At 39.9% G+C, this 25,174-nt stretch overlaps 2 protein-coding genes across 9 annotated transcripts; one reads left to right on the forward strand and one right to left on the reverse strand.

The window, feature by feature from the left end:
• Window positions 1–668: 668 nt before the first annotated feature.
• Window positions 669–9,565, reverse strand: si:dkey-245p14.4 (uncharacterized protein LOC563576 homolog). Of its 2 annotated transcripts, none has more exons than XM_031747009.2 (4): window positions 9,444–9,565; window positions 2,722–2,844; window positions 2,314–2,489; window positions 669–1,209 (listed from the first exon to the last, which is right to left on the reverse strand). In XM_031747009.2, the coding sequence occupies exons 2-4, from the start codon at window positions 2,840–2,842 to the stop codon at window positions 940–942; spliced, it is 567 nt and encodes a 188-aa protein (XP_031602869.1). In that variant the 5' UTR covers window positions 2,843–2,844; window positions 9,444–9,565; the 3' UTR covers window positions 669–939. The 2 variants fall into 2 exon arrangements, with proteins under 2 accessions (XP_031602869.1, XP_039469621.1); XM_039613687.1 differs by having other exon boundaries at window positions 9,381–9,513.
• clockb (clock circadian regulator b) lies at window positions 9,002–23,838 on the forward strand. Of its 7 annotated transcripts, none has more exons than XM_039613680.1 (24): window positions 9,002–9,112; window positions 10,941–11,031; window positions 11,529–11,673; window positions 11,974–12,062; window positions 12,605–12,664; window positions 12,988–13,136; window positions 13,781–13,872; window positions 14,070–14,159; window positions 14,340–14,460; window positions 14,804–14,917; window positions 15,184–15,302; window positions 15,415–15,497; window positions 15,916–16,022; window positions 16,127–16,274; window positions 16,490–16,565; window positions 16,939–17,083; window positions 17,249–17,352; window positions 18,931–19,095; window positions 19,398–19,556; window positions 20,216–20,416; window positions 21,095–21,294; window positions 21,417–21,549; window positions 22,135–22,269; window positions 22,538–23,838. In XM_039613680.1, the coding sequence occupies exons 4-24, from the start codon at window positions 12,046–12,048 to the stop codon at window positions 22,799–22,801; spliced, it is 2,682 nt and encodes an 893-aa protein (XP_039469614.1). In that variant the 5' UTR covers window positions 9,002–9,112; window positions 10,941–11,031; window positions 11,529–11,673; window positions 11,974–12,045; the 3' UTR covers window positions 22,802–23,838. The 7 variants fall into 7 exon arrangements, with proteins under 7 accessions (XP_039469614.1, XP_039469620.1, XP_039469613.1 ...); XM_039613686.1 differs by having other exon boundaries at window positions 11,532–11,673; XM_039613679.1 differs by having other exon boundaries at window positions 9,011–9,152.
• Window positions 23,839–25,174: the final 1,336 nt, after the last annotated feature.

The following is a 25,174-nucleotide window of genomic DNA, read 5'->3' on the forward strand; positions in this document are numbered from 1 at the left end:
CAACATACAAAGAAGAGTTTTGGATGTCCTTCAAGAAGCCCAGAGAACTATTCCTAAAGACTACTTACAGAAATTACAAGTTTTCCTAAGAGAATTCAGGCTATGTTAAAGAAAAAAGCTGGTCATGCAGAATAATAACTTAGTATTTAGTATTAACTAACTTAACTCAGGCTCACTGGAATTGTACAAACTCCTTTTTTTACACTGTTTATTGTATTTCTGTGTGTGTTTGCAGATGTTTAAAAAATTGTTGCATCTATTTCCCATTTTCCTAGTAAAATGTAAAGAAATGACAGGGTGGCTCAAGACTTTTGCACAGTAGTGCATGTACTCAAATGTTGCTTGAAAGCCTCTCGTCATTGGAGTAATACATCTAGTGAGGAAATACCTAATCATTTATTTATCTAGAAATGGCATAGAGTATACTGGAATCAGACACTGAAATATCCACCAAATACATTTTAAGGTTCATTAAAATAAATGAGATTTTTGCAGCGCAGCTCCCTGTGACATATACTGTTAACAGTACTATGCACTGCATAAAGAGCATAGGGTAAATGATTCGTACCCTATGTTTAAAAGGGTAAAGGGAGAAAGAAGCGCAAGAATTTGCAGTTGCTTTATTTCTTTTGTGCTACATTTATTTTGAAATTCAGCACATGGAATATAATACTTTCAGGGTTATATAATTAAAAGTTCACAAAATTAGATGATAAATATAGCACATAGCTAGCATTTGCCATGAAGATACATTCAGCAGAGCATTAATGCAAAACATATTTCATTGTAAGTTCTTCAAAGCCCAGCTTACTGAAGCTACGAGCCTACATTTGCTTCTCACTAACTGATATAAGTAATATACACGTACAGTATTTGCTGCAACTTTGTAATATAAACACCCACCTTAACTGGCACTCTCACAACAACTGTGTACTTTTATTATCCATCCAGAGGCACATGACACATGGAGAGACAAACCAAATTGATCGCATAGAAGCATATCTGTGACAGAACAGCGCAGTCCCCTTTGTTTGAGTAGAAGGAGGTGGGCTTGATGTAAGGCCAGTCAAAGTTCCTCAGGTTCAGTGACCTTTGACAGTACCGGTCACTGAGGGCAACCAGGGCACGGACGATAGCGTATTTGGCTGAGCAGCTGATGGCCGTCACTGTACGCACCTCGTCGAAGTGCAGCAGGAAACAAGGGTCATCCTGAAACCAAAGAAAATTATATTTATGGAGCACCTTTAAGAATCACTGCATTTTTTTTTTATTGTGTTTGTTCTGTAGAAAGCCTACATTATTATAGGGCAACTAAAGCCAAATGACCACAGACCATTCTTCTTTACCTTGTCCCTTGTTAGTCCACAAACATTATGTGTTTAAGCAACTGTAGAAATTTTGCAACCGATTAATTAAAATGTGAAAAATAGATAAATAACACTGTCAAATTTATAGCTGATGAGTCACGGGAGGGTGCCAGAGCAGGAGTAAAGATTTTAATAACATGACTCATCTAAGATTAAATAGCTAAGTAGCTTCTGATAAAACTTTGGTATTATCTTAAATTCATTTATTTATTTTTTCTTAATGTATTTACATGCCTGTGTGTGTATATGGGATACATACAATGCTTAACAAATTTATTAGACCACTTGTCATAAAAACACGAAAGCACCAATATTTTAGAAATCTGTCAAAAACGTGTTTAAAACTAAAACTTATATTATTATTTATTAGGCAAACACAAAATTTGTGTTCACATTTTTATATTCGAAAAATGCCAGTACACCGCATAACATTAAATCACTAAACCTTTTCTGTTTAGGAATGCAATCACTGTAATTTGCCATCTTAATAAAATAAAATAAAAAATTTGTGTGCTTTAATATAAATCACAGCTAAAAATAATGATAACAACAGCAATTTTAGCATTAAAAATATCCTTTTCATTAAAGAGCTTGTTACTTACTGGTAGATTAAACATTACAGAAACATAGAAAATGACATGAATAATTACAAACACTGTTAATTTAGTGCGGCTGTGGCATAAACCGAACATTATGGTGGTGGTCAAAGGTCAGTGACTTTGTGCAGCACTTTGGTTGGTGAAAACTGTGTTTAAATGCGCTTTACAAATACATTTTAATTACTTAGTTAATAGGTACTGATAAAGCAAAATGTCTACAAATCTTTATTATGCGTTCTATGTGCTCATCAAGAATGCCATCCACATACAGTTACCCAAAAGACAGTTTGTCTCTATTTGTAGCCAGTTAAGAACAGTGGAAGTTACAGAAGAATTTGGCTAATTACCACGTCAGGATTTCTTCCATCAATCAGGGTAAGGTCTTTCAGGGACCAGATCTCTGTCCTCTGGTAGCACTCTTGTATGCAGGAGCGTTTGGTGAAGGATCTCTTGGATGCAGACTTTAGGGGCACAGACATCTGACAGTGCACTATGCATAGCTGGACTTCTTTGTTTTTTGCAACTGCGGAAAAATGGAAAAACATCACAAACAGGTGCACTGCAGCACCGGGCTTTTCATCAGCAAGCCAGCCTTATAGATTTAACACACCCTGTGTGGTGCAGGTATACACAGCTTTTAAGGAAGTGAGTTATTAAAGACATTAAAAATGTACATTTACATTTTAAGGAGGAAGATATTTACTCCTGTGTAAAACTCAAATGCAAATTTCTGAGTCAACAATCAAGCTGTTTACCTGAGGCACAGAGAAAATGTCTTCCGTGCGATGGCTCTTCAATTTCAATGAACTCCACCAGTCTCTGTTTTGCAGGTCGAAACAAAACTCTCTGCATCTCCTCCCTCAGAAGAGACGACATCACTGGAGAGAGGGGGGAGAAGAATCAGAGCGTCCCAAAAACAGCAACGGCAAGAAGAGAGCCCAAAGAGAGCGAGAGAAATTCAAAAGAAAGGAATGAGATATCCCCCCAAAAATACTGTGACACTGGAGAACCCTGGAATCCAGCAGTGGCGTGAGGGGAGGGAAGTGATGATGCTCCCTGTGCTCAGACCTTCTGAAAGCATGCAGGGTTTGTGGGTTGGTTCTGTGTGAAATAAGCTCTTACTCTACCGACAAATGTGCACACACACACACAGTCCACTCTGGATCGGCATGGTTTGATGATGTATGTTAATCTTTGATTGAAGTGCTGTGTTCATACCAACTTGCCCAGGAGGGAGTGAGTAGAAAGGGGGCAATAAAAGGCCAAGCTCTTCATCATTTGCGTTTTTATTGCTTCAATTAAGATCCATTATGTTATGACGGTTTCCTGCAAATATGGATTTCACTCTTGCATTTGTAGCTGACAAAAATATCTTAGATACTGTTTGTATATCATGGTTGGATAAGCATTTGAAATTTATATTTAGCATTAACTATATAACTATATATTAACTATATATGCTCAGTAACTACGGGGTGGGGGTGGGGGGGTACAAAGCAGCTCTTCTCATATAAGATCAATCTTTTTTTGTGCATGTTCCCTGGCAGATGGAATATTAAACTAAAAACTAAATTAACTGCGGTTCCATGTGGTTGCATGGCTCCATTACATCGCGCATGTAACAGACGGTCTCACTTTTTTTTTTCTTTTTGTGGTCTTTTGGCCTCTTCTCCACTCACTCACATATAGACACTGATACATATTGTGGCAAACAGCCCAGTGTTTGTCCGTGATTAAACGGTTGTTGTGTGGGAAACGGATGTCCCACAGCACTCTGCATGGTTTCCATTACCGTGTAGTAATTCAATCTCTGACAATATGTACAAGTACAGTGAAGCACTTATATGGGGAGATGAGGGGTGGGGAGGTGGGGTGGGGGTGATTTTTATAAGCATATAAAGGAAGCTGTTCTACTGATCATGGCTCCACAAGGTAATTTGCTAGACATGCCGGTGGCTGTAGAGGACATCATTTTGCACCTATGAACGAATCCCAGCTGTTGGCAGATTTGTCAAAACATTGTGGGAGGACTTCTCTATGGGCCAAAACCACGCCAGAATGAACCAGACCGGAGCTCTGATTCAATTTGTTAGCACTAAAAAGTGTGGCTCCATTGGATTTGTCACATTTGTGAAAACAAAAATGGGTCGCTCCTCTGCTAAGTGCTTTATTGTTGTTGTTGTTGTTGATGGTTTTTGTGGGTGTTCGCTTGAAAGGCTTTTTGCCTCTGAGATGGAAAAATGAGCGGAGAGGCAGGAAGTATAGGGAGGAAAGCAAATACATACAAGTGTTGAATCTTATGAATAACACATGAGGTGTTTTTGTACTTACTTATCATTGATTTATCCAAGTATATCTGACACATACATTGAAAAGATTCATATTTGCACATTTGCTGGGGTAATCCAAGGTTTAGAGTTTTGGAGGTTTTTTTGCAGCGTATGCTGGAATACACAAATGCACGTAAGAAATGGAAATCATTGGGATAAAACTGCTATAATACGGTTATAAGGTAACATGGGGGGAGTTTGGAAATGCAGGTAAGCCTAATTGAAGAGGACAAAGAGATAATGAATAAAATGGAACATATAGCAGCAAGGATGAGGAAATCAACTATGTGATGCTGGAAGCCTAAATAATGAAGGCTGGGGGGGAAATGAAAAGAAGAAGGAAGCAGCTGAAGAAGCAAGGAATGAATAAAGTTGCTGAGAAACCCACAAGGTGATTGACACAAAGGGTGGAGAACAAGTGTTAAAGTGGAACGCTGGAGAAAGCAGGACGCAAGAAGGAAGACGAAAGCAAGAAAGAAAGAAGGAACAGAACACATTGAGTAAAGGAAACCCAGAATGTGAACGCGACAAGAAGAGATCAATTACAGAATGACTGAATCGTGCATATTATGCAGGGGTGCTGTGTGAGGGAAAGAGCAGAAAGGAGAGAAAATAATAGATAGGAAAACGGGGATAATCCTTTAAAAAACAGATGAGGACTAATCTGAACGTACAGCGAGAAAAGTGAAAGTGATAACAGAGAGGAAAGTGGAGGAGCAACTGGAGTTCAGAGGAAGGAGCTTGACAACGGGAATAAGAAGCTGAGAGACTGAGAAAAATGAGCCCAGGCAGAAGGAATGAATTAATGAGATATATGCTGTATAAGAGAGCTCAAGAAATAGTCCAATATACATACCACATTCTATGAATTATAATTATAATAATAACAAGAGCACTCAGAGAATGCAACACCCCCGGAATAGCAAGGGCTATACTAAAACTCTTTTATGATGTCCTTCGTTTTATGATGTTTTGATTACAGTACGATGACAACGGCCGATTATGGCTTCATTGTGACGTCCCAGGGCGTCGTATTGATCAAATAAAAAGTGTGTTGTACAGCTCTCCCCATGCCCTTTCATATGACACATTACTCAATATGGATTCTTCAAATTTGTTTTACAAGGTCAACTTTGACCTAAAACGCTAATGAAGGTCAACCCAGTACTCATGTCTCCGAAAGGCTTCATATATTGTTGTGAAGTTTGACCCATAAAAATGTTATTACTTATTTCCTCCTTTGCTCTGACCTTTACAGAATTTTCACCAAAATGATATCAGCTTGAGCTGTTACTGGTATCTACCACTGCACAAAATTAGAAAATGATATCTTGAAAACTGTGGATGCTATCCATCCAATCATCCATCCATGCATCCATCCATCATCATCTTTTGCTTATCTGGGGCCGAGTTGCGGGGGAGAGATATAATCTCTCCAGCGTGTCCTGGGGTCTCCCCTGGGGCGTCCTCCCGGTGGTACATGCCCGGAACACCTCACCAAGGAGGCGCCCAGGAGGCATCCTTATCAGATGCCTGAACCACATCAACTGGCGCCTTTCGATGTGGAGGAGCAGCAGCTCTACTCTGAGCCCCTCATGGATGGGCTGAATAGCTTGACCTATCTCTAAGGGAGAGGCCAGCCACCCTTCGGAGGAAGCTCACTTCTGCCGCTTGTATCTGCGATCTCATTCTTTCGGTCAGTACCCACAGCTCGTGACCATAGGCAAGGGTAGGGACGTAGATTGACCGGTAAATTGAGAGCTTCGCTTTTACACTCAGCTCCCTCTTCACCACAACAGACCGGTACAGTGTCTGCATCACGACAGCCGCAGCATCAATCCGTCTGTCGATCTCCCACTCCCTTCTTCCGTCACTTGTGAACAAGATCCCGAGATACTTATACTCCTCCACTTGGGGCAGGAGCTCATCCCTGACCTGGGGTGGCCACTCCACCCTTTTCCAGCTGAGGACCATGGCCTCAGATTGATTGATTTTATGATTGTTTGCACTGTGAAAACCATTAATGGATGATTGTTTTCATGTTATGTCTTATTATAGCATGTCGTTTTCACCCGGAGGCATTAGTGAGGAATGAGTAATGGACACAGACAGTTACGCTGAATGAAGTCAGCGTGATCAAGAGACCATCAAACCGGTGAGATGCTCAAATGGAAGAAAAGGGCAGGTGGATTAGCATAGATTTGCAGGAAGGGAACAACAAGCTAACTCATGATAATTGTTTAATTTAGAGGTACTTTTGGTTGTAAAATTACAAAAGTTATTTAAAAAAAAAGTGTTCCTCTGTTTTTTTCATGTCACAGAATTGAAATCTTTACTCCTGTCATAGAGTTGCTCATGGAAAGTTTTTCACATGTTTATTTCATAATTTCTTTTTGGTTTTCTTTTTTAGTTTTAAAAAATGTTGGATGTATGTATATTATGGGTGACACAATGATGGAGTGGTTAGCACTGTCACCACAGCCAGGTTGGAAACCTAAATAATGGCTTTCATGAAATTGTGTGGGGTTTGCAAGCTCTCCCTGTGTCTGCGTGGATGATAACGTGCTTGTAGTGGAAGTGAAGGGGAATGGGTTTAAATACCTGGGATAAACGATTCAAAGCAATGGACAGTGTATAACAGAGGTGAAGAAGAAAGTGCAGGCAGGATGGAGATTGTGATTGTATGGGTGATTTGTAACGAACCAAGAGCAGCACAAGTGAAAGGGAAGGTTTACAAGGTGATAGTGAGACCTTCTATGGTATATGGTTTGTAGACTGTGGCACAGAAAGAAAATCAGGAGGCTGAGCAGACATGGCGGAATTGATCAGAGGGACAGCTCAGTTTGAGTGGGTTGGAGGCACAGTTAGAGAAAAGGCTCAGATTGTTTCCACATGTGCAGAGGAGGGATAGTGGATGTAAAATGTGGAGCTGCGAGAAAAGGAGGAAGACCATAGAGAAAGTTCATGGATGTAGTGAAGGAGGACATGCAGAGGGCTGGAGTGACAGAGAAGACTGCTATAGATAGGGAGGCAGATGATCTGCTGTGGTGAACCCTAAAGGGAGCAGCTGAATAAGAAAGAAAGAAACAGCAGAATAAATGCACAGAACATAGCACTGTATGAAAGTTATATATGAGTGAATGAGCTTATGGTATTGTTGGATTAAAAAAAAAATACTTTAATAAGTTTTATCAAGTAACAAAGAGTCTGACACACATGCAAAAGAATGACCAGCCCACCCAACATCCCACTGCAGTCCTATTACATAGTTAGCAAATTCACAAACATAAATAAATAAATAAGTTAACTTGTCATCAACAGCCATCAAGCTAACAATCAGAGATTCTGGGATATTACCGAGTACTCCAGAAGCAAGTATTTCAAGCCAGAAGGTGGATAGTGTAGACAGAGTGACCAGACCCTCAAAAACAATTTGTCATGACCCTTTATAGTCGCATGTAGTCTTTCACGTGGAAGAGCATTAAAGATTTCCCGGTTCCCAATGGTAACACTAGAACCTTTGATCCAGTTGAGTGAAATACATTTTCTGGCAATTAGAAGAAGCTTCTCCAGAAATCTGTAGTGTGCTACCAGTAGCTGCAACTCCCTAGAGGGTAGGCCTAAGAGGAAAACACCAGGATCTTAAAAAAAATAAATAAAGAAGCTTATTTTAAACATTCCACTAATTTCCTTAGACATAACTTTCCAGAACCTGGAAATCAATTTAGACTCCCAGATCCAGTGAAAATATGTTCCCCTATCAGAAAAGCACTTAATGCACAGAGGAGAGAGAGAGAGAGAGAGGAGTTTATCTTGTGCAAAACAACAGCGGTGATATGCAATCTGTGAACACTATTATACTGAGTCTCTTGCATATGAAGGTAGATTTGATCAGGGTTATAGTTTCCTGCCAGTCATCCTCTATTTATTCTGTGCCTAAATCCTTCCCCCACTTATGAGTAATATTTACAGCTCACATCCATCAGAGGAACAGAGAAGGAAGTAGACTAGTGAAATAAAATGTCTCCCAGTTTGGTGATATTGTTCAATTTATGGTGTAACATTTTTATATAATTTGTACTGTCTTGATAGCATCTTGTCCATAAAGACAGTAACCAGTATAGTGTAGATATCTACTGCAAACACATGAAATTGATGTAGAATTCCAGATTATACCTCATAAAAAGAATTTCTAACACCTAAAAGCACCTTTAGAAAAAGTTAGGGGGAACCTCGACACAAAATACGGACAACGTCATGGCCTTGAATGCCTGCGATTGAATGTCGATAAAAGGGGAAACCCCTTGTCACCAGGAGGGCCGTCCCTAACCTGCTTCTGCACCCCTGTGGCGACCGTCCAATGTCACATCACATTCGCTGCAACCCAAATTACAGCCAATAGAGGTATTATTAGTTTATGTAAATATATTATTTAAATATTGCTATCGAAGTGCTTTTAAAACACGAGTAAGCTGTGTATCTATATTTATATATCACTATTATCCAGACTGGCGTCAGCCATTTTTACACATTTTAAATGCCTTTATTTTTAATCGCTACCTCGGTCGCTCAGACAGTGGAGTAGTTTGTGTGGAAAAGCCACAAAAAAAACCCCAAAAAAACGCGGAGTCATTTCCCCTTTCGAAGATCACTCAGCGATTCCCTCAGTTTTCCCTCGGCTACTGTACTTGCAAAATAGTGCGCCCTGCTGTCTCTATTGCGCATGACTGTACGTCGGAATATGAAGTAGGCCTCCTGTTTTTCTCCCCAACCCGAAGTCCTCCTGGCCCCCACCACCTCGCTGCAACGCTCACAAGTAAGCAAAACACGGAGGCTGCTCTCGATTATTCGTGAAGGTAAGGGTTTTTAGTGCATACGCGAAGCTGGTGGCGGTTACCAATTGTGAAATAGCACGGCAGCCGTGGTTTGTAGACTGTGTTTTCGGCGTGCGGAAGCGGTCGGACTGCAGAGCAGGCTTCGGGACTGTTTCCGCACGCTTGAGGGAGAGCAAGGCCCAGTGACCCACATTTGGAGCAGCCAGTGTCTATGTGTACGAGTGGGCGAGCGCGTGCGCGTATCCTTACCAGTGTGTGTGTGTGCGCCCGCGCGTGTGTGCCCGGGCATAGTGTACGTATGTGTGTACGTACATCTGCCGCGAAAATGTTTCCACCGTCGTTGGTTTTATAGATGTCTCCGCGGTGGATAGGCATGTTTTTGTCGGTTTACGCGAGGACCTTCCCCCCGCGCGGATGTTTATGCTCTGCTGTCGCGCGGCGTTTGAGGACCCGACGGTAATATTTTAGATTATTTCGTCTTCAATGTCAGTTGTTGCGTGACAGCTTCGGGCTCGGCGCCAGCTTGCTATGATAGAGACACATTTTTCCTCTTGTTTATTTTTGACAAACGTGAAATGCTTTACCCGTGAGTGTCATTCAGTGTTTTCCGAGTGTGAGCAGGAGGAAACTGGGGCAGTAAGAGCATTAAATCTCTTGAGTTAAATTAGCAGTTTTCGGTAGCAAGCTTAGTTAGCCTGCTAGCTAGCTATATGGGTTGCTCTCTTTTGGTTGTATAACTGACACCTGTGGCATTAAATTGTATATGTTAAACGCTAGCTCGCCTTATCTTATGGCTCGTTGCTGTTTTGGGAGACGGAAAAACATTCGGCCATGTTGCTCATATGAGAGTTAATTCATTGGGAATGGTTTACAGCGTCTTCGTCCAATGAAGAAGCTCAGTTTAACGAGGCTTCACTTATTGGCCATGAGGAGAACAACAACTGGAGGTCAGCATCCCGAAATATAGCCTCGGGACCACCAGTGTGATCTCCTTATGATGGTTTTATACACATGAGGGAGATATGAGAGAGCATCTCTCCTAGTATGCTGTCCATAGGTGTTAGTGTAGTCTTCGTGACCTCTCTGCCCACACTTATATACAGCAAAATCCTCTGAGAAGGCGTTGATTAAGTGGTGGTCTGTTGTCCCTGTGACGGTGGGACTACTTGACGAGTTTGGGAGCGACTCCTATAGACTAATCTTTTAAGACTTTAACAAATGCTGAAAATGATTATTCGACTCTTGTGCATGAGTTTGCTTGTAGAAAAAAGTACTAACACTCACAAGTTATTGCTGTTCAGTTGTGGTGCTGGTTGGTGTTAATGTAAAGAGGATGTAAAAAGGAAAACGCACATTGAGTATTAATGCGAAGACTAGATTGGCCATAACAGTTTGAGAATCAAAACAACAGAATTGTTGATTAACAGGAAAACAATCAGCAACTACTCTGATAAGTCATCACCAGTCATTTTTCATGGCAAAATGCCAAGGTTATATTGGATCCAGCACCTCAGTTGTGATCCTATATCTCTGTAAAATGATTGGACTGTTGCTGAGATAATGGGGGTATTTGTTGTTAATTTTTTATATGAAAGAAGTGTTAAACCCCTTTTACTTTTAACTGTTTCTTAGACAGAGCAGACTTGTTTTTGGCATTTTACAGTGGTATGACAAATCTATATATAAAAACTGATTACTTGCAGCTCAAGTTTCCTGTTTTGTACTTTGCAGCAACTAACATCTGTATTTTTCGGGTGACTTCTAGAATTTCTGTGCATGGTAAACAGTGGGTGTATGTTTGTGTTGCAGGTGAGGTGTGGTTTGCACACACAAGATTTGTCAGCAACTCAAAGGCTGCGATCCCAACAACTAATTATACCAACAAGTGACATTCCAGAAGGTAAGTTACATGATGTAAAAATATTGTAAGTGCAGAAGTAAATTTCATTTCAGGGTATTCTTTCTGTATTGGTTTATGTTATTCACACTTTGAAGATGCTGTGGCATGTTATACTGTAATTTAATAATATTCTTAATTCATAAAATACATTTGTCCATAATGTATATTGTACCAAAATTAAAGGGAAGAAACTGATGTTAAATGGGGAAAAAAAAGAATAAATAAAAATAAATCTTGGTTCAAGAAAGACAATGCACTTGAAGATGGTTATTAAAGTGAAACTGAAATTTAAAAAAAATAGGACATTTAGCCTTTTTTTAAATATCACTCTTGATTTGTAATAGAATTTCTGTGTCTCATTTCAAAACACAAGCACATAAGGAAACATAGTTCCCTGTTCTTATAGCTCCAATAAAGATGTAAAATGACTAGAAGATGTTTCCAAACTCTCTGGTTGGTCTCCTCATGACCCTTAGTTTCTGCTCTGATTTCTCCAGCAGGTTTGCTTGACCACCATGTCCTTCCTGTGGCCTGGTGCCCTCTCATGACCCCAATGACCTCAGCTCCACTTTTGACCCCAAACCCCTTCTACAACCCCCTCAGAAAATACGTTAACTGAGCACGTGCATAGGCTGCAGTGAGGTGAGAAGTGACTACACAGACACACAGATTTAATCTGGTGCATGGAAAAGTGTTTATTAAATGTGAGATAGTATTATTATTATTTAGTGTGTGTGTGCATGCATGTATGGAGATGTAACGGTGTTTTTAAAAAGAAAGGAACTAGTTGAGAGAAAAGATGCAATCTGCAAATGTTATGGTTAGAAAAGGGACTACCCTTTCAGGCTTTCACTTCAAAGCCCTTTTTAGTGCCTTCATATACAATATGAAATATAACTGGGAGTTAAACTAATAAACTACCTGCTCTTTTTGTCTCAACAGGTGGTCTTCCAAATGCCTACCTCACGCCTAAAGAACAAATCACTGCAGCCACAGCCCTGATTAGCAGCCACCATGACATCAAGCATAGGGTATAATGCCACACACAATACCTCAAAATGTTGCCTCTACTGTATACAGAATATGTTCATAGTCACATGTACAAAATCACAAAATATATGTATGTAACATCTGGCTCAAAAATTAAAACTCATTATTTTAACTCTTTATATTTCTTTACTTTTGAAAGAATATTTTTCCATTTAAAGAAAAAAGTTATGGATAGCATCTATGAGTCCCCATCAAATTATTTTTTTGACCCATATTAATTGAAACGTAGTCAAGAAACACACCCTATTACACAAATGCGCTTAATCTTCTTGGCAAACAAAACGCATTCCTTCTACCGCTCTCTCTCTCTCTGTCTGTCTCACCCGTTTTCTGTGTGACCCAAAAATAAACCTGCTGCTGGCATGTACAATAGGAATTCTCTTATTAGCCAACATCAGTCATTGGTTATTATTAACAATGCATACCTGCCTTCAAAGGCCACCGCACATGCAGGAAAACGTAAACAAGTAAGTCTTGAAAGCTGTGAATGGCTGTAAATATGTTTCCTTTCTTCCTTCTTTAGGGATGATTGTAGTATCTTTGATGGGTTGATGGAAGAAGATGAAAAGGACAAAGCGAAACGGTAAGATAAACAAACTGGAGAGGAGATTAGTGTAGTATGGACTTAAAAAAGTCATAGAATATTGATTAAACATGAGTTAGTACATTTTTAGCTCCTCTGAAGAATACACAGTGTCAGAGCTGACTTTGTCCTAATGCCATTCACACAACAGTCATTCTGCCTTGACTTTCACATAACCAGGGTCACTTATGATAAAGTTACATTACTGTTTTTTTTTTTTTTTTTTAAAGGTTATTTTTTAAAACCCAGTCAAAACATTGGATGAAAACAGAACCAAATAAAATGTCTTAAACCTCCTATTTCAAAACTATTTTGGCTTGCAGTGTGTCCCGTAACAAGTCTGAGAAGAGACGGCGAGACCAGTTCAATGTCCTCATCAAGGAACTCGGCACAATGTTGCCTGGCAACACTAGAAAGATGGACAAGTCCACCATCCTGCAGAAAAGCATCGACTTCCTGTGTAAACACAAAGGTCAGAGCTTTCTGCCATGCTCGTCTCACTTCCTGTTTTTGCTGAACACCTCACAGGGTGGATGTTTTTGTATATTTAGCTTGATCATTCAGACTTAGCCACACTTATCAGGGTTTGTTTACCATCATCACTAGAAAGTGAAAGCATGTTTTTATTGCCTTTTTATGAGACATTGGTGCTGTAATTTTACAGTACAAAATGGTAACTATTTTAACCAGTTGTGTATTTTTGACCTAACAAATTATTGCCATGTTTGAAATCTACCTTTAAGTCTTTTAATAATTTTAAGTGTTTCAGCAGTTTTAACTTTTTATGAACACTGATATTGTGTTTATGTTAAATTATTTCATCACTGTATATAGGTCAGTGATCCTTTTGCTTTTATCTAGTGTCATTGACTTGCAAGATAATAAAATACCAGCTTCCGCTTCACGTGCACTCCTAGTATGTTTTTAACTGTCTTGTTTTCATTGTGGACATAACAGTCTCAAAACATTTTTCCACCCAGTTGTTTACTGTTAACTTTATGCTATTCTTGTTGTCTTTTTACGTGCCCTCACCTCATGTGCTCTTATTTCTCCTTGACGTTTTCCACTATGCCTGTATTTCTTTAAGTTCTAACTGAATTCTCTTTCCTTCATCAGAGATTGCAGCTCAGTCTGAGTCGAGTGAGATCAGGCAAGACTGGAAGCCTCCATTTCTTAGCAATGAGGAATTCACCCAGCTCATGCTGGAGGTCAGAAATCTTAGATTTCATTCTGTAATCCTGCCTGTTGTGTAAAAACACAGGGGCTTTAACCACAGTTATATTAATGCAGTGGTCAGTGTCACCTCATTTTGTACTGTATAGGTATATTTGAAGTTAAACTTACAATTTTAAGTTTGTCCTTATGGGATTTCACACTGTTTTTTGTTTGTTTGTTTTTTTAACAGGCTCTTGATGGGTTCTTTATAGCAATAATGACTGATGGCAACATCCTCTACGTGTCCGAGAGTGTCACCTCACTACTAGAACACCTCCCGGTAAATCACCTCCCCCCGCAACTGCTCTGTATTAGTCATACACTTTATTATAACAAAAGCTTTCATAGGATCTTTTGTGTGGTTCAGATTAAACATGTCAGGCTGACCAGTGTGTATTGAAAAGGGCTTGTCTTCATTTGTATTCTTCTTGAATGTGTGTGTGTGTGGGTGTTTTATCAGGCGGATTTGGTGGACCAGAACTTGTTAAACTTCCTGCCGGTTGGGGAACACTCCGAAGTGTACAAGGCTCTGTCCACACACCCCTCTGAGCTAGAGAACCTTAGCACTGATTACCTAAAGTGTGAGTAACACACCGTGATCTTGTACCATAAAACCTGCTTATTTGAAATGATATGGTTTACTTTTTTTTTTTTTTTTGTATGTCTGATGATTAAACAGGTTATTTATTATTGTCAGATTAATAATGCTCACAAGTAAAAGTATTTCTCAAATAAATAAATAATTTTTAAAATGATTCAAATTTCAAAAATGTCACCATAGTGTGAAGACACAGCTTGTCAGAGTGAAGCAGCTGCCCTGGACTGGACATGAACTTTGTGGAGCACATGAACAACATGTTTTTACAAGCAGTTGTAATTTTTTTTCCTAGGTAATTATATTCTCTTTTTCCTTTTTGTCTCCAGCTAAGAATCACATGGAGTTCTGCTGTCATATGCTGCGAGGGGCCATTGACCCCAAAGAATCCCCTGTTTATGAATATGTTAAGTTCATCGGCAACTTCAAGTCTCTCAATAACGGTATGTCCCTCGCACTGCATGCAAGGAATTTCAGAAGAAGTTTTTTGTTGATATACTATTTTCCAAACAAGCTTGCATGTACAGATACAAACTAGCATTAAACTTGTGTGTTAAACCCATTAAATGTAAAAGTCAAAAAGTGGAAAATAAGCATATTTTTAAGATATCAATCATTTACTAGCCTAGAAAGATATTATTCTGTGTACTGCTCTGTGAACTACATTTTATATTCTTTGACATGCTGAGTAAGTAACTCTGTTGTGCAGTTCCCAACGTGACTAGGAACGGTCTGGCAGGGGTGTTACAGCGGTCGCTACAACCTGCCTTTGATGACCAGGTGTGCTTTGTAGCCACGGTCCGGCTAGCTAAGCCTCAGTTTATCAAGGTATTATCCAGACATGAACTTACTTTACTTATTAGATTGTCATGTATTTATTTATCAATTAGCTATTAATTAGCACTCAAAACATCTAATTTTCACAATTTTATTTTCATAGGAAATGTGTACGGTGGAGGAGCCCAATGAAGAGTTCACGTCGAGACACAGTCTAGAATGGAAATTCCTCTTTTTAGACCATCGGTAGGCACACAGATCTAGTTCTTCTTATGTATATGCAATCACAACGGGTTGTTGGGTGGTTGAGTTGCACTCACATGGCTGGGTCATATACAGATGGCTGAAACACACATTCACACACTTTATGATTGGTCGGTTGAGTAAATGTGAGAATTTATTCATGGATCTAACCAGTTAAGTTCTGTTTTCATTCATTATTGACAAATTTAAATGTGAACTAGAGTATAGTTAGTACTGTGTTTTTCCAGGTCACAGTTTCACCTTTTCATTGACATCTTCCTCCACATTTCTAGTTTTACTTCTCAGGACACCAGAAGTTAAGAAATCACATAAATGTACATGAAAATAAAGCATTTCTCTAGAAAATGTATCCGTTCAGCATTGTTACATCAGAGTAAGAAAATTCTTTTACCTTTTACAGAGCGCCACCAATTATTGGCTACCTGCCTTTTGAGGTTTTGGGGACATCAGGGTACGACTATTACCATGTGGATGACCTGGAGACGCTAGCGAAATGTCATGAACACTGTGAGCACTTACGTTTAGTCAAACTAGCAAAAAGCTTTTGTAAAAGCCTTTCTCTGAATGTTATTGGTAACATCTTTGGCTGTTTCTGTCCCCCTTCTGTTCAGTAATGCAATATGGTAAAGGGAAGTCATGCTACTACCGTTTCCTGACGAAAGGTCAACAGTGGATCTGGCTGCAGACACACTACTACATCACCTACCATCAGTGGAACTCTCGACCTGAGTTTATTGTCTGCACGCACACAGTAGTCAGGTACAAGTAATTGTATGTTTATTTTATTTCCCTTTTCCATGAAAATGTTATTGAAGATTGCTGATCACTGGACTTTCAGGAACATTGTTGAGTCTGTGATAACAAAAGACTCTTTATGTATCTATTTTTATAATGTTTTTATTGGTCAACCATCTTCTCAAACCCCCCCCTGTTTCTTGTTTTTGTTTTTTTTTGTTTTTTGGTCTAAAATGCAGCTATGCAGAGGTGAGGGCAGAACAGCGCAGAGAGCTGGGCATCGAGGAGGCAAATCCAGAGGTCACTGCAGATAAGGTGAGAAATAAATAAAACATGTAGCATGGTTCTTATAATTACAAACATGCCAAGCACAGGAGTAAAATTGAGTCTAAAAACAACAGTGTGGTAGAAGTTGTTGGATAAGCCTAACTGAAACTGATGAAAGCAAAAATACTTTACTGGAAATATATTACATGTTGAAGTACAATATTCAGCTTCATTAGGAGCTGTTATAATGTTAGATCATGAAATTTATGCTTCAGATTTTCTGCTGATACCTTCTCAATTACCTTTTAGGCCTGTAATTTCCACTCATATGCATTCCATTAGTTACAATGGATAGGCTTTGTTGTTGTTTTTTTTGGGGGGGTTTTGTTTTTAAATCTTTGGTATTTTCTTATTTTTCCAGAGTCAAGACTCTGGCTCAGAGTCACAGCTCAATACGTCCAGCCTGAAGGAGGCGCTGGAGCGATTTGACCACAGTAGAACACCTTCGACGTCCTCACGGAGTTCCCGCAAGTCCTCATCGCATGTCTCTGACAACACCTGCACTTGTAAGGACACACACAGTCACACAAATAATGTGACATTATACACTGACATACTGTTAAGGGGAGGTGGTGACATATCCTCTCTGCATTAAAATTCAGTGGCTAACTCCTGTAGTAAAGTGATATCATCTAAAAATAACCATTGACCACCAATGACTTTCTCTGCAGCGACGGCTCCCAAGTTACACATGGACACGGCCACGCCCCCTCGGCAGTCGTTGGCATCCACCATGGAGATGACATCACAGCGCCGGTCATCTATCAGCAGCCAGGTGAGACGAGACACACCTGGCTAATGCATAGAAAATCCTATAACTTACAAAAACAAGTTATAGGCTGTAACTAACACAGAAATCTGTCAGGAAAACACTGTTTTCTTTTTGTTTGATGGATTGGCATATCTGGTTCTTGGTGGAACCTTTGTGTTGGTATTTGACTATTTCTTGAAGCTTTCTTACACAATCTGACCACTAGGCTCAGACAAAGACATCCCACTTTAAGACCAGTGTTAATTTTGCTGACTAATAATTTTTGTCATAGTTTTTGTCAACAACCTTTTTCTTCCTGATGAAAACAAAATAAATAAATAAAAAACTAATGCATGAGGATTAAAACTGTGAAATCTACGGACACTTTTATCAACGAATAAAAACGAGATGAAAATGTTCTGAGAGGCAGTTCGAGTTTGGAAGCAGTCCTGTCAGAAGTATTCTCTTTGTGCAGCAAAGTTGGATGCGCAGAATTTGATCTGCCCTCAACAAACAGGGTGTGGGGGAAGCTCCCCGTTTCTCATGAAAACATGATAAAATTTAGAGCAGACATATGGACACATTTCGCATTTTAAGTCTAGGAAAATAAGATGCTTTGTAAACCTTGTGGAGTAAAAACACAACAAACGTTTACACTTTATATTTTAGTCAAATAAATCAACTTCAGATTTGGACTTTGATAATCTTGTGATATGTAGTCGACTAAAACGAAAAGAATTTAGATCCCTAAATTATAACTAAAACTAAATGACTCTTTAAAAATTCAAAAAATTGCTGTCATAAAAACACTTGTTAAAGACAGAGAGCTAAACCAGAGTTACAGTGAAGGCCTGAAAGAGCATCACTGGGGAAGTTATAAAGCATCTGTTCAGCTGCTTAAAGTCTGGGTTGTACATAAAACCCGTACGCGAGTTTAAATTTCCATTATATCACATTATGTTGAATGTGACCTGATTTTACCACCATAATTTTCACCACATGTAATCAAATTTCTCGGCTACAGTTTTAATTTTAAACTTCAGTGGAGAGCAACAGGCAGGGTTAATATGCTGATGAGGTTTCAGTAGGCCAGCGGTTAGCATCAAGACAGTGCTGCAGTGGGATGCTGGGATGGTGAGAGGTTCATTGTTGAAGTGAAGATATGCAAAACAATCTTTCAATCAAAAATACATAATTACCACAAAATCTGTGTTTTTCAACTTACTAAAGTTGGTGTGCTTTGAATGGGCGTTAAGCGGCGTCAAAATACAGAGACGTGTGTAGCACTTTTGCCTCACAGCAAGAAAGTTCCTGGTTTAAACCTCAGCTAGGGACTTTCTGTGTGGAGTGTGCATATTTTCTCTGTTCCTGTGTGGGTTTCCTCAGGGTACTCTGGCTTCCTCTCACAGTCCAAAAACATAAATACTAGGTTAACTGTTATTCTAAATTTTCCAGTGTAGATGTATGTATCTGTAAAATTAGAAAAACACTATATAAATGCAAGTGTATTTCAGTTTTCAGTCTTGAACATGTGCATATAAAGTGGTGTAATACAATGGAAAATGCCTGTAATCATGGTTTTTATTTTCATTATATTTGCAGTCTATGAGCTCTCAGACTACAGGGCAGAGTGTAGCTCCTGGTATGATCAATCAGCAACAACAACAACAACAACAACAACAACAGCAACAGCAGCAGCAACAGCAACAGCAGCAGCAACAACAACAACAACAACAACAACAACAGCAGCTCCAGACAAATGTGCAGGTGAGACATAATAATGTGGAGAAGAGCTCAAATGGTTTGTCACCAATTAACCTGTTGTCAACAAACGTTTTTTCAAATCCTTGTATAATGTAGATGTGGCAGGGCATGGCTTGCAGTGCCATGCAGGGAAGGCAGACGCACCTGCTCGGCATCCGCAAGCCACGCCCCGCCACAGTGGACTTTGAGGTCTTGGACCTTGTGGCATTTAATTAACTGTGCAACCCAACTATGGAGTTCGATTAGCCAGTGTATCCTAATTGCATACACATTGTACGGCTTGTTGTTTTTCTCTCCGTCTGCAGCCAGTGATGGAGTTCTCAGCGCAGGTGAATGCCATGCAGCACTTAAAGGAGCAGCTGGAGCAGAGGACCAGAATGATCCAGGCTAACATTCAGCGGCAGCAGGAGGAGCTCAGACACATCCAGGAGCAGCTGCAGAGAGTCCAGGGGCAGGGTATACAGGTAGGCTGTAGATGCATGCATATGCAAGATTACTTTCAGGTCAGCACTGCTTTATGACATAAAAGCCTTTTCTTACAGTAGGTGTGTTTAAGTCCACTTTACTCAGTGTCTATTTATATCTCTAATGTTACATACCTTGTGTCATCCTCTATTACTTTGCTTTATTTCTCTCTATTCATAACTCTTTCTCTGTCTTCATGTCGAAGTTAACATCTGTATATTGACAAAATGGTGTGTATGACTGCACCCAGTGTTTACAGCAAAATAAAATTAATTATATCAATAAACCAACAGGGTGGATTCTGTTCACAGGATACAGTTAGAGCCAAGAAGTAGTATTGATGTAATATTTTCCAAATGTGGAAAAAAAAAAAAATCACTTAATCGAACAAGAAATGTGACGTCTGTTCAGACCAGTGGGTGAATTGTGCTGTATCTGGTTTTGCTTGACCTAAATCAGGACTGGAATCCTGCATGCATTATATATTTCTTCTATTCATAGAAAACAGTAAACTGCCATCTCCTGATTGTGTAAAGATAAATTATTTCTGTTGATTATTCTGTTGTCACGCACAGATCTGGTAAAAGTAACACGCGCACATTGTAAATCTCCTTACTAGCTGAATGTTGCCTGACTTTTCATGTGTCCATTCTAACAGATGTTGCTGCAGCAGCAGGGTGGACCCATGAATGTACAGCTTCCTCAAGTAGGATCAGTCCAGCAGACAACTACGTTGACTAATCAGGTCCAGCAAACAACAATTAACCCCGTCCATTCGGGAACTCAGCAGCTCACCATCCAGCAGCAGGCTCCTCCCACTCAACAGAGCTTACAACAGCAGACCAACACCCTTACGCAGGTGCGATACCTGCAGACACACGCAAGCAGACAGGCTATGGAAATACTATGAAAATGGTTTTGAAAGTTCAGATCAGATGAAAATGTTTGTCTGTTTCCTTTGCATGTCCATGATTTTGTCATTTCCTTTTAATGTCAGAAGTTGCCTGTGTGTGCATGTAGTCTTCTTTCAGTGTTCTCTGTGAACAATAATCTTACCTAAATTTGGGACAGTATTAGTCACTTTTATGCAGAGATTTCAGTGCTATGCTGTGAGGATAAAATGTTAAAATCTCATGCTGTTTGCATTTTTAATAATGTGACACTTTAGGGGTCACTCCGTGATAGTGGAGTCTTTCATTAAACCCCGCCTTTCCTCTGAATAGACAGTTTAAATTTCCATGTTGTGAATTATTGATTATCTCATGCAATTTTGAACTCAGCTCAAAATGGTGAGTGTGACAGCAGCAAGACATTTCACTGATTTCATTTATGTGTCTCAAAGTTAGAAGACAGAAAACTTATGAAAAACCACTTCGACTTACACGCTGATTTATGTGTAAATTTCACACATGACAGCGTAAAAGTGGGGAAAGTGAAGCTGGAGAACGAATCCACAGAAAATCTTCAAATAATCTTGTTAATGCTTCTTTAACTTAAAAGACATAATGTCATGGCCTTTGCTGTTGCTCTTCTGTAGCCCCAGCGTCAGACTCAGCAAGCTCCTCAGCCCCAGCCTCAACCCCAGACCCAGGGCTCTGTATCTGCTCCTTTATACAACACAATGATGATTTCCCAGCCAGGACAGCCAAATGTGCTGCAGATCAGCACCAGCCTGCCGCAGAATAACACCCAGCAAGGCACAGCTGTGGCCACTTTCACCCAGGACCGACAGATCCGGTTAGTGCAGAACAATCAAACCTGATTCCCATTATAATGACAATCTGACAGTTTGTACATTTGAAAAGCTGATATTTACTATGATGGATAAATATATCTATTTCTTTCTCCACTTTCTCCAGCTTCCCAGCAGGGCAGCAGCTTGTGACCAAGCTCGTGACAGCTCCAATGCATGCATGTGGTGCAGTCATGGTTCCCACTTCTATGTTTATGGGGCAGGTGGTTACCGCATACAACCCCTTTGGGAGCCAGCAGGTAAACACAGTTTGAATTAAGTCTGTTTTTTGTTTGCCTCTCTCTGTGTAAGATCAAAACTATTTGGAGTGGAGCCCGTTTAAGTGATTATATCTGAGCCACTCAGGGCTGATAAACTGCTCCTGGGAGAGCATGTTAAAGAACACACATTTTACTGTTTGGTGTAATGGTTCTGGCACAATAGCCTTGCAAATGGACATTAGCAATAATTTTCTAGGTGTTTGTAACTGGAATGAAAAGGGGAGGGGGGAAAAAAAGACTAGTTAACACAACAGTGTGGATCTGGAAGTAGTTAACGGAGAGATTCAGGATGATAGAAAAAGTATTTGGGGTTTAAAAAAATAGCTTAACCCTTTTAATAATTATTGAAACCCAAAACCACGCTTGAAAAACCAAAGACTTGCAGGTTGTTGGGTAATTACTTAAATAGTGAAAAAATGGGACACACATTTTAATAATTGATAACGATAAAACTAAGAGTAGCTGCTCATTCACCCTGAAAGCAGTGAGTGAGTGAACTTTGTAATTCATTTTTATTCCTTTACTTCAACATATTCCCTTTGTTAACCCTCTGTACCACTTCAGCAAGGGGGGCAGACCCAAACGCTGACTCTGCAGCCCGCCCAAGCACCTCAAGGACAACCAGACGGCCAAAACCAGACGGCTGTAGTGGCACAAAGCAACCAGCAGGGGCAGCAGCAACAACAGCAATTCCTACAGGTATCACTAGAGGGCAGAAGATGTCATTGATTTAAAATATTGTAGAGGCATGGTATGATAGGATAGCATTCATGTTTAATTTTACTGTGCAGATTTTTCATTTTATGATATTGCGAATAATTATGAAACTATATGAAGTGTGTCTTAAGTGTGCGCAGTGTCATTTACACTTGTAGACGTTTATGAGGCTTTCAGTGACTCTAGAGAATGAGCAGAGGGAGAAGAATTTCCTTCATTGTCTAATATCATTGCATTGTCTTGCTGCCAGGGCCCTCGTCTTCTCCACAACAACCAGTCTACGCAGCTGATCCTGCAGGCAGCTTTCCCACTCCAGCAGCAGGGAACCTTCACCCAGGCAACACATCCACAGCAGCAGCAACAACTGCAGCAACAACAACAACAACCGCAGCAACAGCAGCAACAACAATCTCACCACCAGAGGCACCAGCAGCAGCTTAAACCACAGCCCCAGAAACAGCAGAAAGCCCCGTCATCGCACAGGACTGACGCTGTCAGCAGCCAACAGCAGTGAAGCGAGGAGGGGAGTGTGTACAGCAAGAACATGTGGGGAATCGAAGCTCTTAAGGGATTGCTGCATACGTTTGTTTTTTTTGTTGTTTTTTTTCCCCCCCGAAATCGTTCCTCCATCTGAAAGAAACAAATCATAGGAAAGAGGAAAATGAGTCCACAAGGAACTCACCAAAAGACTGTCACCATGGCAACAGGATGGATTCAAATCCCCATTTCCTCTCATGAGAAGCGGTGTTGTGAGGGAAGCTTCACTTTCCGTGAAAACCTGAATTAATTACTTTATGGCCACTTTTTTTTTTCTTTTTTTTCTGAGAAGCGTGTCAAAGCGAACTGGCCTTGTACAGATTTACTGTATGATAAAAACAAAAACTTGTAAATATCCACCATAGCCTAACAGAAAACAGAAATGTAGTATTTTATATGATTGCATGGAAAAAATAACTGTGTAAGCTTTTATTAGTTGCTTTAAAAAAACGAAAAAAAAAACCAACAAAACTTTTTACTTTGGTCAAGTGTGGTCAAAGATGGAGCACTGACTCCTCTCTTAGACCTCCCCGCCCTACCACCACCACCACCCCTCCCAGGAAAAAATTAAGTCCAGAACAAGGTTTTAAAGTTCTGAGTGTTTTAAAAAATGGTTGGGCTTGGGTGTTTTTTGTGGAAGTTGTTTTTTGAACACTGTGTCTCTGAGACAAAAAAAGGCTCTCTTTCTAATTACAGATCATGCTTGGCAAGAAACTAGATTGCAGTTTAACTGTATTATTTACAGGATAATTACTGTACATATGACGGGTTTAGTGATTCCAAGTGCCAATAACATAGTCAAATTTTTTTTTTTACTTTAAATTTCAAGCAGACTATTCAAAGGCATATATTTTCCAACAAGATATTACCCCTATTAAAATTAGTGCGTGTGTATATAGTAGGGATTATTTTTTAAAAGTAAAAGAGCCCTATATGTAACAAACAGTATATCCTCAAGCTCCTCAACTTTAGCACTTAACGTGGTTGTGTACGATAAATCACTGTCGACCCTGTTGTTTGTAATCTGTGGTGTGATTCTTTGAGCTAATGAGTGTTTCCGAGAAAACAATCTTTGTGTGAATGAGTGACAAGAGTGTGTGTGTGTGTGTGTGTGTGTGTGTGTGTGTGTGTGTGTGTGTGTGTGTGTGTGTGTGTGTGTGTGTGTGTGTGTGTGTGTGTGTGTGTGTGTGTGTGTGTGTGTGTGTGTGTGTGTGTGTGTGTGTGTGTGTGTGTGTGTGTGTGTGTGTGTGTGTGTGTGTGTGTGTGTTGCCCCTTGTGTCTTACAATTGACTTAGTAAAGGGTTTGAAGTTGTTGGATGGTACTTGTATTCTCAGGAATGTGGAAAGTTTTTGCTTCTGCCTCAGTCTGGAACCAGACCAGAAGGATTAGACAGTGATGCTGCAAAGACCATAGGAAGAAGATTCATAAAGGAAGTGGTGACTGAATCAAATTTGCCCCAGATTTCTTTAGAGCCTTCATTGTTTATTTATCAAAGCAGAAGGGGGGGGGGGGGTCTCCAAAGAGATGTAAAAATATGCTGTTGTGTTTTTTTTTGTTTGTTTGTTTGTTTTTTATTTTTGTGGGGGTAGATGTTGACACTCAGTAGAGCAGAATTACAGAGAAATCCTTCTGTTGTCACTCTTATTGGAATAGGCTAACTTCACTCTACCCAAGCATCTGAATTTCAGCTAACTGTCTTAAGGTCTCCTGTATCATCAGTGTTTCGTCCTTCTTTATCTTCCTAGGCCTCAGAAAACCTCATGCAGTCCAGTTCACTTGACTCTCGGTTCTCAAATAGCAGTCAAAAACCAGGACAGGGTCCCGCTCCACTTTAAATGGGTTTGGGCTCAGCCTGTGTACTTCAGTGATTAAGCCATATCATACAGAAAAGCCTTGGTTTGGAGGAAGTGAAATGTTGGCAAAGGAGCATCTAGAATGTGTTTTGTCTCAGAGTGTAGTAAAAGTGTGCATGTGGGTTTGTGTGAATATAACATCTCCTGTCCTTGATCCTACTTCTTATATCACTTGGGGGTCAGTATTTGTTTCCCCTGGCGATAGCCAATCAGTTCTTGCGTTGCAGTATAAAGGAATTGTAATTTTCAAGGAACGTCTGCTCTCGTTGGGCGCAGTATTGTGCGAGCCCGTGTGTGGGACAGCTCAACTTGAATATGTTTATGTGATTGAGTCTGTGTGCATGTTAGCTGTCGCTTTAACCCAGTATATTTTCATACACAGAAGTGTGACTGGAAAGTGGTTATTAGGCATTGCAGAGCACTGGTCACCTGCCAGGCTAAAGAAGATGGGTACTGTTATTGTTCTGCAATAACAGACTGCTCGCAGTGACTATAG

The sequence above is a fragment of the Oreochromis aureus genome, linkage group 6, assembly GCF_013358895.1.
Source record: "Oreochromis aureus strain Israel breed Guangdong linkage group 6, ZZ_aureus, whole genome shotgun sequence".
Lineage (NCBI taxonomy): Eukaryota > Metazoa > Chordata > Actinopteri > Cichliformes > Cichlidae > Oreochromis > Oreochromis aureus.

What these genes read in the sequence shown, in the direction of transcription:
- si:dkey-245p14.4 (XM_039613687.1), bottom strand. Translation starts at nt 9,420, where the DNA reads ATGCCCGGGCACACACGCGCGGGCGCACACACACACACTG. An exon ending in GGGCGCACACACACACACTG is followed by an intron (nt 2,845 to 9,380) that starts GTAAGGATACGC and finishes CCCTCTCTCCAG; the next exon opens with TGATGTCGTCTCTTCTGAGG. An exon ending in ACATTTTCTCTGTGCCTCAG is followed by an intron (nt 2,490 to 2,721) that starts GTAAACAGCTTG and finishes ATTTTTCCGCAG; the next exon opens with TTGCAAAAAACAAAGAAGTC.
- clockb (XM_039613680.1), top strand. An exon ending in CTCTGACAACACCTGCACTT is followed by an intron (nt 17,084 to 17,248) that starts GTAAGGACACAC and finishes CTTTCTCTGCAG; the next exon opens with CGACGGCTCCCAAGTTACAC. An exon ending in TCCAGGGGCAGGGTATACAG is followed by an intron (nt 19,557 to 20,215) that starts GTAGGCTGTAGA and finishes CCATTCTAACAG; the next exon opens with ATGTTGCTGCAGCAGCAGGG.